At 37.7% G+C, this 14,376-nt stretch overlaps 1 protein-coding gene across 1 annotated transcript in view; it reads left to right on the top strand.

Moving 5' to 3' along the window:
- FGGY (FGGY carbohydrate kinase domain containing) overlaps positions 1 to 14,376 on the top strand; it is a 665,661-nt gene that overhangs the window by 59,288 nt on the left and 591,997 nt on the right. The window contains exon 2 of the mRNA XM_053693628.1: positions 13,492 to 13,702. Coding sequence (XP_053549603.1) covers positions 13,502 to 13,702 — 201 coding nt within the window. The 5' untranslated portion in view covers positions 13,492 to 13,501. The remainder of the gene's footprint in view (positions 1 to 13,491; positions 13,703 to 14,376) is intronic.

The following is a 14,376-nucleotide window of genomic DNA, read 5'->3' on the forward strand; positions in this document are numbered from 1 at the left end:
ACCCCTTTTGTGACCTGAAGGCAGGCTCTCTAAAGTATACCTAAAGAATGGAAAGGAGAGTTTGTTACTGCATATGTCATTATTATTCAACAGAAAAAAAAAAAAAGAAAAAGATCAAAAGAAAAAGAAAAAAAAAGATGCTTTTTGGCTGACTTGTTTGGCCACTGCAGCATGCACCCCCTCCAGCATTAGCCCAGTGGTTTGTTCCACTTCCTCATTCCATTTGCAAGGAGCATTCTGGGAGCTGCAGCAGCAAGACCTGTTTGTTTTTCATTATTATTCAACACTTTATAATGATTATTCCAATTGTGTACTATACCAAAGCCTGAAATATTTTTAAAGAGACATTTAAAGACCTTGAGATGTACATTAGTTATCATCATTTTATTATTTTTTCTTCTAACCTGCCTTTACAGTACATAAATCATTTTATGCCATATTTTGAACCTTGGGTTAAAATTTTCCTTTATCTGTCAAAACTTGCCATAAGTACTAAGTTATTCATTTCACATACCAAAATGTATGCAGTTTGTGGAAAAATAATTTGAGGATTATCTATCAAAATATCCTGTCTGCAAAATTTCATACAGAATGAAAAGTATAAACAATTCTAAACCTCTCTGGCTAATCCTTATCTGCCCCAGGCATTCAGCTGCCATTTGTGTTTTAAATTCACAATTTAAAAAAAATAAGATACACACATTTATATATATATATATATATATATATATATATATATATATATATATATATGCGCTAAATAAGGTAACACTATGTTATATGAGGAGGGCTTATAGATAAATGCACTGTATACAATAGAACCCACAATACAGTATGTAGTAGGAGATGCAATCAAAATAAACACACATCAAAATCTATAGGGCTCAAAATCTCACGATAAACAAGTATTATAGGTGTAGAGACACATAATCCTCATGAAATAAAGGAGAATAGGGTGGTAAAGTCCAGAAATAACACCACAAAAACCCAATAAATATATATATGTGGTTTACATAGTGTAGAGGTTGATAGAGGACGTCAAGTGTTCACTTGAATTCTCACTGTGAAGACATCACACAGGACCCCTTAGGGTATATACTCACAGAAAGCTACCTCAATCAAAATGAGGTAAGTATCTGGCATGGATCCATATTTGGACAGTGGTAGAAACTCTCCTCCAGGTCTGTAACAGAACAGGTACGTTCCCCTCGTGTGGGATGGCAGAGGTAGGTCTCAGTCAGGGGATATATGGAGCAAAAGATAAAACAGATACCGGTGATAGTGCAACACTGTTTTATTTCTGCACCCTTAAAACATACATACACAAAGCAACTCTAGTAAAATTGTGCACTCACAATAAATCACCTCAATGTAATGAGGTAACAATAGCGCATAGTGCTGCTGTAATACTGTGTCTTTTGTGTTTAATTGGTTCCCTCTTTTGTAAAAATGCTCAATATCTTTATATTTCTCTTTGCTATCTCTTGTCTCTATAACAAACTACTTTATTCAATTACTCCTTCCCCCTCACCACCTGCACTGTTCATTAGCCCATCTCTCTTAAACTCACCTTACTTTTGTACTCATGAACGTTATCTATTCCTAAACACTCTCTCTCCCCCTGCACCTCGTCTCCAAAAACAGTCTCATTACTGCAAATCTGTATCTCATCTCATGTCCCTCTTACTTATACTAGCTGCTGGTGACATCTCCCCTAATCCTGGTCCCCAACAACTTCCTAGCCTTGCACATTCATGTGTACCATTCCATAGACTCAGAAAACAAAACTCTGGTAACCTTGCTCACATTCCTCTTGCATCTAAAGCCACTACCCCTTTCACTTGTGCACTCTGGAACTCTCGCTCTGTTTGCAACAAGCTCACTTCTATACATGACCTCTTTATCTCCCGCTCTCTTAACCTTCTGGCTCTAACAGAAACCTGTCTCTCTCGCCTAGACACAGCATCGACTGCTGCTCTGTCACATGGGGGTCTCCACTTCCGCCACACTCCTAGGTCTGATAATAGACAAGGAGGTGGTGTAGGTATTTTACTTTCCTCTTGTTCCTCTCTTCCCTCACATTTTCCTCATACGAAACCCACATGATTAGCTTATTCTCTCCCCTCTCTGTACGTGTTGCAGTCATATATCGACCCCCTGGCTCCTCAACTCAATTTCTAGATCATTTGGCTGCCTGGCTACGGTATTTCCTTTCCTCAGACACCCCTGCCCTCATTCTTGGTGATTTCAACATCCCTCTTGACAATCCCACTGCCTCCCTTGCAAAACCACTTCTGCAACCTCTTTCGGTTTGTCACAATGGACTGACTCTCCCACTCACAAAAATGGTCACTCCCTTGACCTGATCTTTAGCTATCAATGCACTATTTCAAACTTCACAAACTCTCCTTTTTCTGACCACCATCTCCTCACTTGCAACATCTCATACCTCCCTACAACTCTTCCTGCTTCTACTCCTCACACCAAACTTCACAGAAGCATTATGTCATTAGATCAGCAACAGCTTGCTAATTCCCTCGATCCTCTCCTCTCATCCATCTCCTCCTTCTCCTGCCCTGACCAATCTATCTGCCACTATATTTCCACCCTTACATCGGCCCTTGACAATCTAGCCCCTCTTACCATTGTTCGGAAATCACTCATCCTCAGCCCTGGCATACTCCTCTGACATAGTACTCATCCTCAGCCCTGGCATACTCCTCTGACATGATACCTACGCAGATGTTCCCGTACTGCTGAGCGGCACTGGAGAAAATCTTGAAGTTCAGCTGATTTCTTTCATTACAAGTTCATTTTGAATTCCTACTATTCTGCCCTTAATCTCTATAAGCAACATTACTTCTCTACACTTATCTCTAATCTTTCTTCAAACCCAAAATGTCTGTTCTCCACTTTCAATACTCTTCTCTGCCCACCCCCACCCCCTAATACAGCTTCTCTGTCAGCTCAAGACTTTGCCAGCCACTTCAATAACAAAATCGACTCCATTAGAAATGAAATCAGCTCTCAGCATTCTTCCATTCTCTTACCCCCTCGCAATCAATCACAGCCCACATAGCCATAAATTTAGCTATTTCTCCCCTGTTACTGAGGAAGAAGTTTCGGCACTTATACTGAGCTCTCATCTCACTACCTGTCCTCTTGACCCTATCCCCTCACAGCTGCTCCCCTCCCTCTCTTCTACCCTATACTCACACACATTTTCAACCTCTCCCTCAGCACCGGTATATTTCCCTCCTCTCTGAAACATGCACTGGTCACACCTATCCTCAAAAAACCTTCTCTTGATCCAACCTCCCCATCCAACTACCGCCCTATTTCTCTCTACTTGCCTCAAAGCTTCTCGAATAGCTAGTATATGCACGCCTTTCCCATTTCCTTACATTAAACTCCCTCCTCAACCCACTGCAATCTGGATTTCGTCACAAAAAGTTGTTTTACTAACGTCTCAAGTGCATTCAGATGATTTGTTTCCTTTGAATTATACACTCAAAAAAAATCCAATCAAACCTCAAGATTGGCGTTATTTGACAATATTAAAAAATGGGTACTTTTGAGTGCGCCTTAACAAATATGTTAATTCTAAAAATTAATATTTTTAATAATAATTTTTTATATATATTCATTATATCTAAATAAAAAATGTATATTTTCTAACTTATACTTAAAAATTCCTCAGTTATATATACGTACATATATGCCCTTTTCTAAAAAGTTTTTCTGTTCACAATATTGGAAAATATGTATCTCACACAATGGATTAAAAATAAAATCTTTTTACTCGTATAAAAAACGTTATACCTCAAAAAATGTTTACAGATTAACACACACAGGCCCATTTATCAAGCTCCGTACGGAGCTTGACGGGCCGTGTTTCTGGCGAGTCTTCAGACTCGCCAGAAACACAACTTATGAAGCAGCGGTCTAAAGACCGTTGCTCCATAAACCTTTCCGCCTGCTCTGAGCAGGCGGACAGGAATCGCCGGAAATCAACCCAATCGAATACGATCGGGTTGATTGACACCTGCCTGCTGGCAGCCGATTAGCCGCGAGTCAGCAGGGGGCGGCATTGCACCAGCAGCTCTTGTGAGCTGCTGGTGCAATGATAAATGCGGAGAGCATATTGCTCTCCACATTTAGCGAGGTCTTGCGGACCTGATCCGCAGTGTCGGATCAGGTCCGCAAGCCCTTTGATAAATTGGGGCCACAGTCTTAAAAAACTGTTATTACAGCTTGCTCACAATTAAAAACCTTTACATATAGGAGAACTTTGTGTATAAAGTACTTCACATTTCAGATATACAACTCTGATAATTATATTGCCTTAACAGCTGTTCCACTAGGTGGTTTAACTCTGTTCTATGTATTTAAGCAGAAAATGTTATTGGTAAAAAAGAGACCCTTTTGGCTTTTAAATAGTGAGTAATCATTGGTGGCCACAAATTCAACTGTTCAAATTTCTCAGAAAGTATGCAAATTACTGGTAATTGCTGAAGTTGAAAGATGGTACCATCCTCTTTGAATTCCCACTCCGTGTGATATACGGACCTTTTTATACTCCACCGGATTGTCTACCTCATAGGAGCGGTGTGTTAGCGTTCCACTTGCCCAATGCACTCTTAGGTTTTTTGACTTCCTGGGGGTGTGTCCTGGTTACCGGAGCTTCTTGTTACAGGTGCTAGGTGATCCGTCTCAATTAACTCACTGTAATCCTTTGCTACGCATTTCAGCTGATCTCTACAGCCTTTCTCAAGCTTACTGATTAATGGGCAGCTGAATGGTCTCTTTTATACCCTTTTACCAGCTATTTAATCAATTTGTTAAGGGTCTTTATTTTGCTTCATCTTGTAACCCTATTTATTTTACATATTTTATTTATTTGGCATATTTTAAAATGACATATTTTAAAACATATTAACCATTTTGATCAACGTAATTTATTGTTTTCCATATACATCTTCTTATATATTCAGTTATCATTAATTCATTCTTCCTATTAACTTCAAATGTACTCTGATATTAGCGTGAATCAGAATGGAAAAATCTGTCCTTATATCACATTACATTGTATGTATTTATTCTTTCTATCTGTCATCTATTACAAACAATATAGAATATTATATCATTAAAGGTGTATTACCAATTTCAGGTGGAAAATATAATAAAGGGTGAAATGTTACAAAGGGGTACAATATTAAAAGGGGGTGAAATATAAAAAAAATAATAAAAAACATGGCTGAAATATAAAAAACATTATGTATATGTCTTTCAGGTTAATGAATTGGGCAAATGTTACTATTAGTTTTTAACTTAAGCTTCTAAATAGTGTGCATACATTCATATGCTCATTTTAGGATTTGATTTTGTCATTTTCCTGCGAGATTTTTCATGTATATAAGAAATAATATATACAATATTAATTATACTCTAGCCTAAAAATGGGGATAAACTAAAATCTATATTTAAACCATTTGGTTGTAGGGTTTTCAGTTCGTAAATCCATTTTAATTCTAATTTCTGTAATTTCCTTTCTGTATTCCCACCCCTCCAGTTTGACTGCAACAATTATATCCATGTAGAGAGTTGCTATTATACTAAATGGAAGAAGAACATACCTAAGGGGCAAATGTTACAGATAAGAAAGAACTGTACACAAGATAAACACTTTTTAGAACAGTCTGGGGTGATTAACCCCTTAATGACCACAATGTACCCTATATGTCACTGGTCGTTAAGGTTTTTTTAGGACATAATAGCACAAGTCTAGCAAGAACACGCTATTAATGCACTCCCTCCAGCAGGCTTTGTGGAATAAAGCAGTCTCAATGCTGGTGGCAAGACCGTGCTATAAAACAATCAAGTTCCAAAAAAAGACCAGTAAATTTATAGAAAGAGGTTATAGAGAAACAGATATAGAAGAAATTAGACAAAATGTGAAAATAAAGAATAGACATGAAATCATACATAAGGAACAAAATCAACAGATGGATAAAAGAGAGGAAGGGACATTAGTACCATTTATAACTCAATATAACAGTAATCATGAAATAATGAGGAAAATATTAAATAAACATTGGAGCTTGCTACAGAGGGATGAGAAATTAATAGGAATCATAGGAGAATCATAGGAGAAAGGCCGCGTATACGATAATTTACAAAAAAGCAAATAATTTAAGGAATAAATTGGCACCGACTGAATTAAAAAGAAGAAAAAATTTACACAAAGATCTTTTCGGAAAGGAAATAAAGGGATTTTTCCCTTGTCTGGCATGTAAAGCGTGCAGACATTCGGAAAAGAAGACTACATTTAGATCCAATAACACTGGTAAAGAATATATTATAAAAGATGTTATTAGATGCACTGATAGGAACATAGTATACTTAATAACATGCTTATGTGGGAAGCAGTATGTAGGAGAGTCCACCAGACCCGTTAGGGAGAGAGTAAGGGAGCATATTCTGTCAATAGAAAAAGCAACTGAAGACAGGAATAAGGATTTACCAGTCCGACAGCATTTTTTAAATTGCAATAATTGCAATCTAATTTTTTTTTTTAACTATACTGTGATAGCAAAATTTAATTCAAACTGGAGGGGTGGGAATACAGAAAGGGAATTACAGAAATTAGAATTAAAAATGGATATACAAACTGTAAACCGTACAACCAAATGGTTTAAAGTGACAGTCAACACCCAAAATACACTTACTTTATTGTAATAGTTGCCACCCGATTAGTCTATACATCGTTATTCACAGGAGTAGTCCACACAGAATAGTTACTTTTTTGTAAAAGTTTAGTGCCGTTTTGAAAAAACATGGATCCCAAACTCCTCCTCTCATCGTCTTCTTCCCCACAGCTTCTTTTGCTTTTTTTTTTTTAATGCTCTCGTGCCTGGCAAAGTTGATGACATCAGGAGGCCGAGCTTTTAGCTTAACGCATGCACATTCTCTTCGCTTTGTGTTATACAATCGGAACCTTTCCATAGTTCTGTGCATAAAAAGACAGAGCGACGATTTGAACAAACTGCGCATGCGCAATTGACTGTGAACAAGGAGTCATCGTCGTGGCCGACACTCAGGCATTTGCGGGGAAAATCAGGATCAAAGTGACATAGATGTAGGAGGAGTTTGGGATCCATGTTTTTTTTCAAAACGGCACTAAACTTTTACAATAAAAGTAGCTATTACGTGTGGACTACTGTGAATAACGATGTATAGACTAATCGAGTGGAAACTAATACAATAAAGTAAGTGTATTTTGGGTGTTGACTGTCCCTTTAAATATAGATTTTAGTTTATCCCCATTTTTAGGCTAGAGTAGAATTAATATTGTATATATTATTTCTTATATACATGAAAAATCTTGCAAGAAAATGACATAATTAAATCCTAAAATGAGCATATGAATGTATGCACACTATTTAGAAGCTTAGGTTAAACACTAATAGTAAAATTTGCGCAATTCATTAACCTGAAATACATATACATAATGGATTTAATTATGTCATTTTTTAACATTTCACCCTTTTTTATATTTTCCACCTGAAATTGGTAATACACCTTTAATGATATAATATTCTATATTGTTTGTAATAGATGACAGATAGAAAGAATAAATACATACAATGTAATTTGATATAAGGACAGATTTTTTCATTCTGATTCACGCTAATATCAGAGTACATTTGAAGTTAATAGGAAGAATGAATTAATGATAACTGAATATATAAGAAGATGTATATGGAGAATGATAAATTACGTTGATCAAAATGGTTAATATGTTTTAAAATATGTCATTTTAAAATATGCCAAATAAATAAAATATGTAAAATAAATAGAGTTACAAGATGAAGCAAAATAAAGACCCTTAACAAATTGATTAAATAGCTGGTAAAAGGGTATAAAAGAGACCATCCAGCTGCCCATTAATCAGTAAGCTTGAGAAAGTCTGTAGAGATCAGCTGAAACGTGTAGCAAAGGATTACAGTGAGTTAATTGAGACGGATCACCCAGCACCTGTAACAAGAAGCTCCGGTAACCAGGACACCCCCCCAGGAAGTCAAGAAACCTAAGTGTGCGTTGTGCAAGCGTAACGCTAACACACCGCTCCTATGAGGTAGACGATCCGGTGGAGGATAAAAAGGTCCGTATATCACACGGAGTGGGAATACAAAGAGGATGGTACTGTCTTTCAACTTCAGCAACTACCGGTAATTTGCATACTTTCTGAGAAATTTGAACGAATGAATTTGTGGCCACCAACGATTACTCACTATTTAAAAGCCAAAAGGGTCTCTTTTTTACCAATAACATTTTCTGCTTAAATACATAGAACAGAGTTAAACCACCTAGTGGAACAGCTGTTAAGGCAATATAATTATCAGAGTTGTATATCTGAAATGTGAAGTACTTTATACACAAAGTTCTCCTATATGTAAAGGTTTTTAATTGTGAGCAAGTTGTAATAACAATTTTTTAAGACTGTGTGTTAATCTGTAAACATTTTTTGAGGTATAACGTTTTTATACGAGAAAAATAGATTTTATTTTTAATCTAATGTGTGAGATACAAATTTTCCAATATTGTGAACAGAAAAACTTTTTAGAAAAGGGCATATATGTACGTATATATAACTGAGGAATGTTTAAGTATAAGTTAGAAAATATAAAATTTTTTTTTTAGATATAACGAATATATATAAAAAATTATTATTAAAAATCTGAATTTATAGATTTAACATATTTGTTAAGGCGCACTCAAAAGTACCCATTTTTTAATCTGGATTTCGTCCCCATTACTCCACAGAGACAGCAATCGTTACCAACAACCTACTTACAGCAAAATCAAAAGGTCACTTCTCTCTGCTTATCCTCCGTGATCTGTCCACAGCTTTTGATACTGTTGACCACCCTCTTTTGCTCCAAACCCTCCAATCCTTCGGGACTTGGGACACAGCCCTCTCGTGGTTCTCTTCCTACCTGTCAAACCATACCTTTAGTGTAGCCTTCTCTGGGCCTCCTCTGCCCCGTCACCACTTTCTGTTGTGGTACCGCAAGGCTCTATCCTCTGTCCCCTTCTCTTCTCAATCTACACTTCATCATTAGGTTCCCTAATAAAGTCCCACGGGTTCCAATATCATTTGTATGCGGACAACACCCAAATCACTGAATCACACTAACACTAGACCTATCTGCTTCCTTGCTAACCCATGTCACTAACTGTCTTTCTCACATTTCTTCCTGGATGTCCTCTACTACCTCAAGCTAAATCTCTCCAAAACTGAGCTCCTTATTTTCCCTCCATCTTCCAAAATATCCACCCCCAATCCCTCTATAACTGTCGACAACTCCATCATTACCCCTACCCAGCATGCACAATGTCTTGGGGTCACACTTGACTCAGATCTTTCTTTCAATCCTCGCATTCAGTCCTTGGCTAAATCCTGTCACTTCCACCTTAATAACATCTCTAAAATTAGACATTTCCTTACACAAGACACAACTAAGATTTGAATCCACTCTATCATCCTTTTTCCCCTTCGATTACTGCAGCTCTGTCCTCTCTGGTCTCCCCAGCTGCCACCTAGCTCCTTTTCAATCCATAATGAATGCCTCTGCCAGACTCATCTTCCTTACACGTCGCTCTTCACTGGCTTCCTCTTGCCTCCAGGATTAAACACAAAATTTTCACTCTGACATACAAAGCCCTCAACTGCACTGCTCCTTCTTATATCTCAGACCTTGTCTCCAGATACTCTCCCTCCCGTCCCCTTCGCTCTGCCCATGACCTCCTACTCTCCTCCTTTCTTGTTACCCCCTCACACTCGCGCTTACAGGACTTCTCCAGACTGGCTCCCATCTTGTGGAGCTCTCTGTCTCGCTCCACAAGACTCTTCCCTAATTTTGAAAACTTCAAGCGCTCCCTAAAGACTGTACTGTTCAGGGATGCATACAACCTACACTAACATTTCATTATACCATTTCCTCTCCTCCATTGCTATCCCCTGAACCCATGCTGTTTGTAGATCACCTTCTCTAGAGCTGACTACAACAGTGTGACTCTTGGCAGGGCCCTCTACCCGTCTGATCCCTATAAATGTTTCCTTGTGTTCCCCCTATGTTTATAGCACTGCAGAATTTGTTGTCGCTCTACAAATAACCGATGATAATAATAATAATAATAATAATAATAATAAAAACAACACATCAGGATAAAAGACAAAGTGGAGAAGAACCTTCCCTGGTGTGTCAACTACGGACATCTACGGTCTGGTCTGCGGGTTGAAGTTTGGTAACTGACTTAGTGAACAAGCCTGACGCGTTTCAAAGGTGTAAGTATAGCTATCTTCTGCAATTACCGCACTCGTGCTAACACCGCATTTAAAAAGAGCCGAATGGAACGCCGACACGCCCACTTTGTTACTAAGCGCAACTGGATTGGAGGAGACTGAATGCGTCACATCACAGACGTAACAAGTGACAGAAAAGCCGGTGCGCGCATACAGAGGAGCAAATATATTCTATCTCCGGCTTGATACTACAATATATAGGAGCAAGAATATAAAAGAGTATGAATAATTAACTAAAAATGAGAGATAATATTTGTCCAAAATTAGATACTAATCAATATGGGTACATTGATAAAATGGTTGGAATGGATTAAAAGAATGTAATATATATCACAATAAAACAATATAAAACATCTAAAAATATATTGTATAGGTAGATGTTATTATAAAATATATATACAGGGAGTGCAGAATTATTAGGCAAGTTGTATTTTTGAGGATTCATTTTATTATTGAGCAACAACCATGTTCTCAATGAACCCAAAAAACTCATTAATATCAAAGCTGAATAGTTTTGGAAGTAGTTTTTAGTTTGTTTTTAGTTATAGCTATTTTAGGGGGATATCTGTGTGTGCAGGTGACTATTACTGTGCATAATTATTAGGCAACTTAACAAAAAACAAATATATACCCATTTCAATTATTTATTTTTACCAGTGAAACCAATATAACATCTTAACATTCACAAATATACATTTCTGACATTCAAAAACAAAACAAAAACAAATCAGTGACCAATATAGCCACCTTTCTTTGCAAGGACACTCAAAAGCCTGCCATCCATGGTTTCTGTCAGTGTTTTGATCTGTTCACCATCAACATTGCGTGCAGCAGCAACCACAGCCTCCCAGACACTGTTCAGAGCGGTGTACTGTTTTCCCTCCTTGTAAATCTCACATTTGATGATGGACCACAGGTTCTCAATGGGGTTCAGATCAGGTGAACAAGGAGGCCATGTCATTAGATTTTCTTCTTTTATACCCTTTCTTGCCAGCCACGCTGTGGAGTACTTGGACGCGTGTGATGGAGCATTGTCCTGCATGAAAATCATGTTTTTCTTGAAGGATGCAGACTTCTTCCTGTACCACTGCTTGAAGAAGGTGTCTTCCAGAAACTGGCAGTAGGACTGGGAGTTGAGCTTGACTCCATCCTCAACCCGAAAAGGCCCCACAAGCTCATCTTTGATGATACCAGCCCAAACCAGTACTCCACCTCCACCTTGCTGGCGTCTGAGTCGGACTGGAGCTCTCTGCCCTTTACCAATCCAGCCACGGGCCCATCCATCTGGCCCATCAAGACTCACTCTCATTTCATCAGTCCATAAAACCTTAGAAAAATCAGTCTTGAGATATTTCTTGGCCCAGTCTTGACGTTTCAGCTTGTGTGTCTTGTTCAGTGGTGGTCGTCTTTCAGCCTTTCTTACCTTGGCCATGTCTCTGAGTATTGCACACCTTGTGCTTTTGGGCACTCCAGTGATGTTGCAGCTCTGAAATATGGCCAAACTGGTGGCAAGTGGCATCTTGGCAGCTGCACGCTTGACTTTTCTCAGTTCATGGGCAGTTATTTTGCGCCTTGGTTTTTCCACACGCTTCTTGCGACCCTGTTGACTATTTTGAATGAAACGCTTGATTGTTCGATGATCATGCTTCAGAATCTTTGCAATTTTAAGAGTGCTGCATCCCTCTGCAAGATATCTCACTATTTTTGACTTTTCTGAGCCTGTCAAGTCCTTCTTTTGACCCATTTTGCCAAAGGAAAGGAAGTTGCCTAATAATTATGCACACCTGATATAGGGTGTTGATGTCATTAGACCACACCCCTTCTCATTACAGAGATGCACATCACCTAATATGCTTAATTGGTAGTAGGCTTTCGAGCCTATACAGCTTGGAGTAAGACAACATGCATAAAGAGGATGATGTGGTCAAAATACTCATTTGCCTAATAATTCTGCGCTCCCTGTATTTGTATATATAAAAAATAGCTACTATAACCAAAGCAATTAACTCTTATATCAATAATAAAGAAAAAAAAAAAGGGCGGGGAAATTCAGGTACGAACTTCAACCTTTCCAGACCAGACGTAATACAGACACTTATTATAGGATACCTATCATACAGTCAGTAAAGTGGACTAATGAACATTTCCAAAATATTGCCAATTAAGCCTTAAAAGAGGCTAACAAAAATTAAAAAATTAGTGGTTGCATGGAGAATGGGTCATACAATTTTTTGTTTAAAAATAACAATACATTTAAAATATTCCTAAAAAACACTAAAACCCAAGATTCAGATGCAGAGTGGATACAAAGCAGTCACTAGGCTAAATTATCTCACAATAAAATAAACTATACAGAAGACCTATAGTATTAGAGTAAAAAGGCGGCTAGATCTTTATCCTTATTGAGACCCAGGGGTACTAAGGTACCCATTTTGTAAATCCAAAATGTTTCTCTTTTGTGTAGATCTAAAGTTCTACTGCCCCCCCCCCCTCTTACTTTGTTTAACTACTTCCAAAATAGTACCCTTTAGTCCCTGTGGGTCTTTATTATGAAAATGCTTAAAATGCATGGATACATTTTGGGTAGTTAGTCCTGCTTTAATAGTTTTTTAGTTCATTATTTATACTCTTTTATATTCTCGCTCCTATATATTGTAGTATCGAGCCGGAGATATAATATATTTGCCCCTCTGTATTCATGCACCGGCTTTTCTGTCACTGGTTACGTCTGTGATGTAACGCTTCCAGTCTCCTCCAATCCGGTTGCGCTTAGTAACAAAGTGGGCGTGTTGGCGTTCCGTTCAGCTCTTTTTAAATGCGGTGTTAGCACGAGTTCGGTAATTGCAGCCTCTGATGAAGAAGGTAGATATACTTACACCTTCGAAACGCATCAGGCTTGTTCACTTAGTTACTGAACTTCAACCTGCAGACCAGACCGTAGATGTCCGTAGTTGACACCTTTAATGCCAGGGAAGGTTCTTCTCCACTTTGCCTTTTATCCTGATGTGTTGTTTTTATGTGCTATTGTTACCTCACTACATTGAGGTCATTTATTGAGATACCGCCTGGTATCTGTGACAATTACTTTTCTAATAGCTCTTTTTAATTTGTTCTTTTTTTAGGTGCAGTAAGATGCAGAGAGAAAAAAAGGAAGAAGTCAGTTACTACATCGGGATAGATGTGGGAACAGCAAGTGTGCGTGCGGCTTTGGTCGACCAGTTTGGGACAGTTATAGACCAGGCGGAGCAGTCAATTCAAATATGGGAACCTCAGCCAGACCACTATGAGCAATCCTCCGATAACATCTGGGCTGCTTGTTGCAAAGTAACCAAGGTATTTTGGTTGTTCATAATGATGCAAATTAACAACTTAAAACAGTGAAGTAGAAAAGTACATTTATAAACATGGTAGACATTTCTGTTGTAAGATGTAGACACCTTGCAACAAATTGCCAAAAATAATGAGTTGCAGTTTAACATTAATCAGTGATAATACTTATTTTTAATTACATATGAAAATAGCTTTCTAAGATTCATGGATGAATCTGTGTTCTTTTTTTATACTAATTTATCCATTGTGTTTTGTATTATGACTCCCATTTACCCTTTGACCCTCTTATTATACAGAATAAAAATGTTCCCTTTCTGTAAGTGGGCTGTTATTTATCACAAATAGCCTAAGGCTGAATAAAAGACATAAACATACAATAGCATAGCTATGGTTGTCCTCAGACATTTCTCTTGGGGTACAAGAATTAAAATCCCTAAACAACGCAGTATCAGAGGATTCAGTTGCTTCATTAGAGTTGATTGTTGAACACATGAGCTGTTTTAAAAATGATAATTTATAGCTTTCAAAGGGAACTCTTTCATGGATACAAAGAGTAAAATTCCATATTTCCATTAGCCGGCCATTTTTAAATGAATACAATCATGTTGTAAACAGCTTATATTGAGGTAAATACTTGTATTTGTTTTTGAAGGTATGTAGCAATCATGTTTTGTTTT

Source organism: Bombina bombina, chromosome 10 (genome assembly GCF_027579735.1).
Source record: "Bombina bombina isolate aBomBom1 chromosome 10, aBomBom1.pri, whole genome shotgun sequence".
NCBI lineage: Eukaryota > Metazoa > Chordata > Amphibia > Anura > Bombinatoridae > Bombina > Bombina bombina.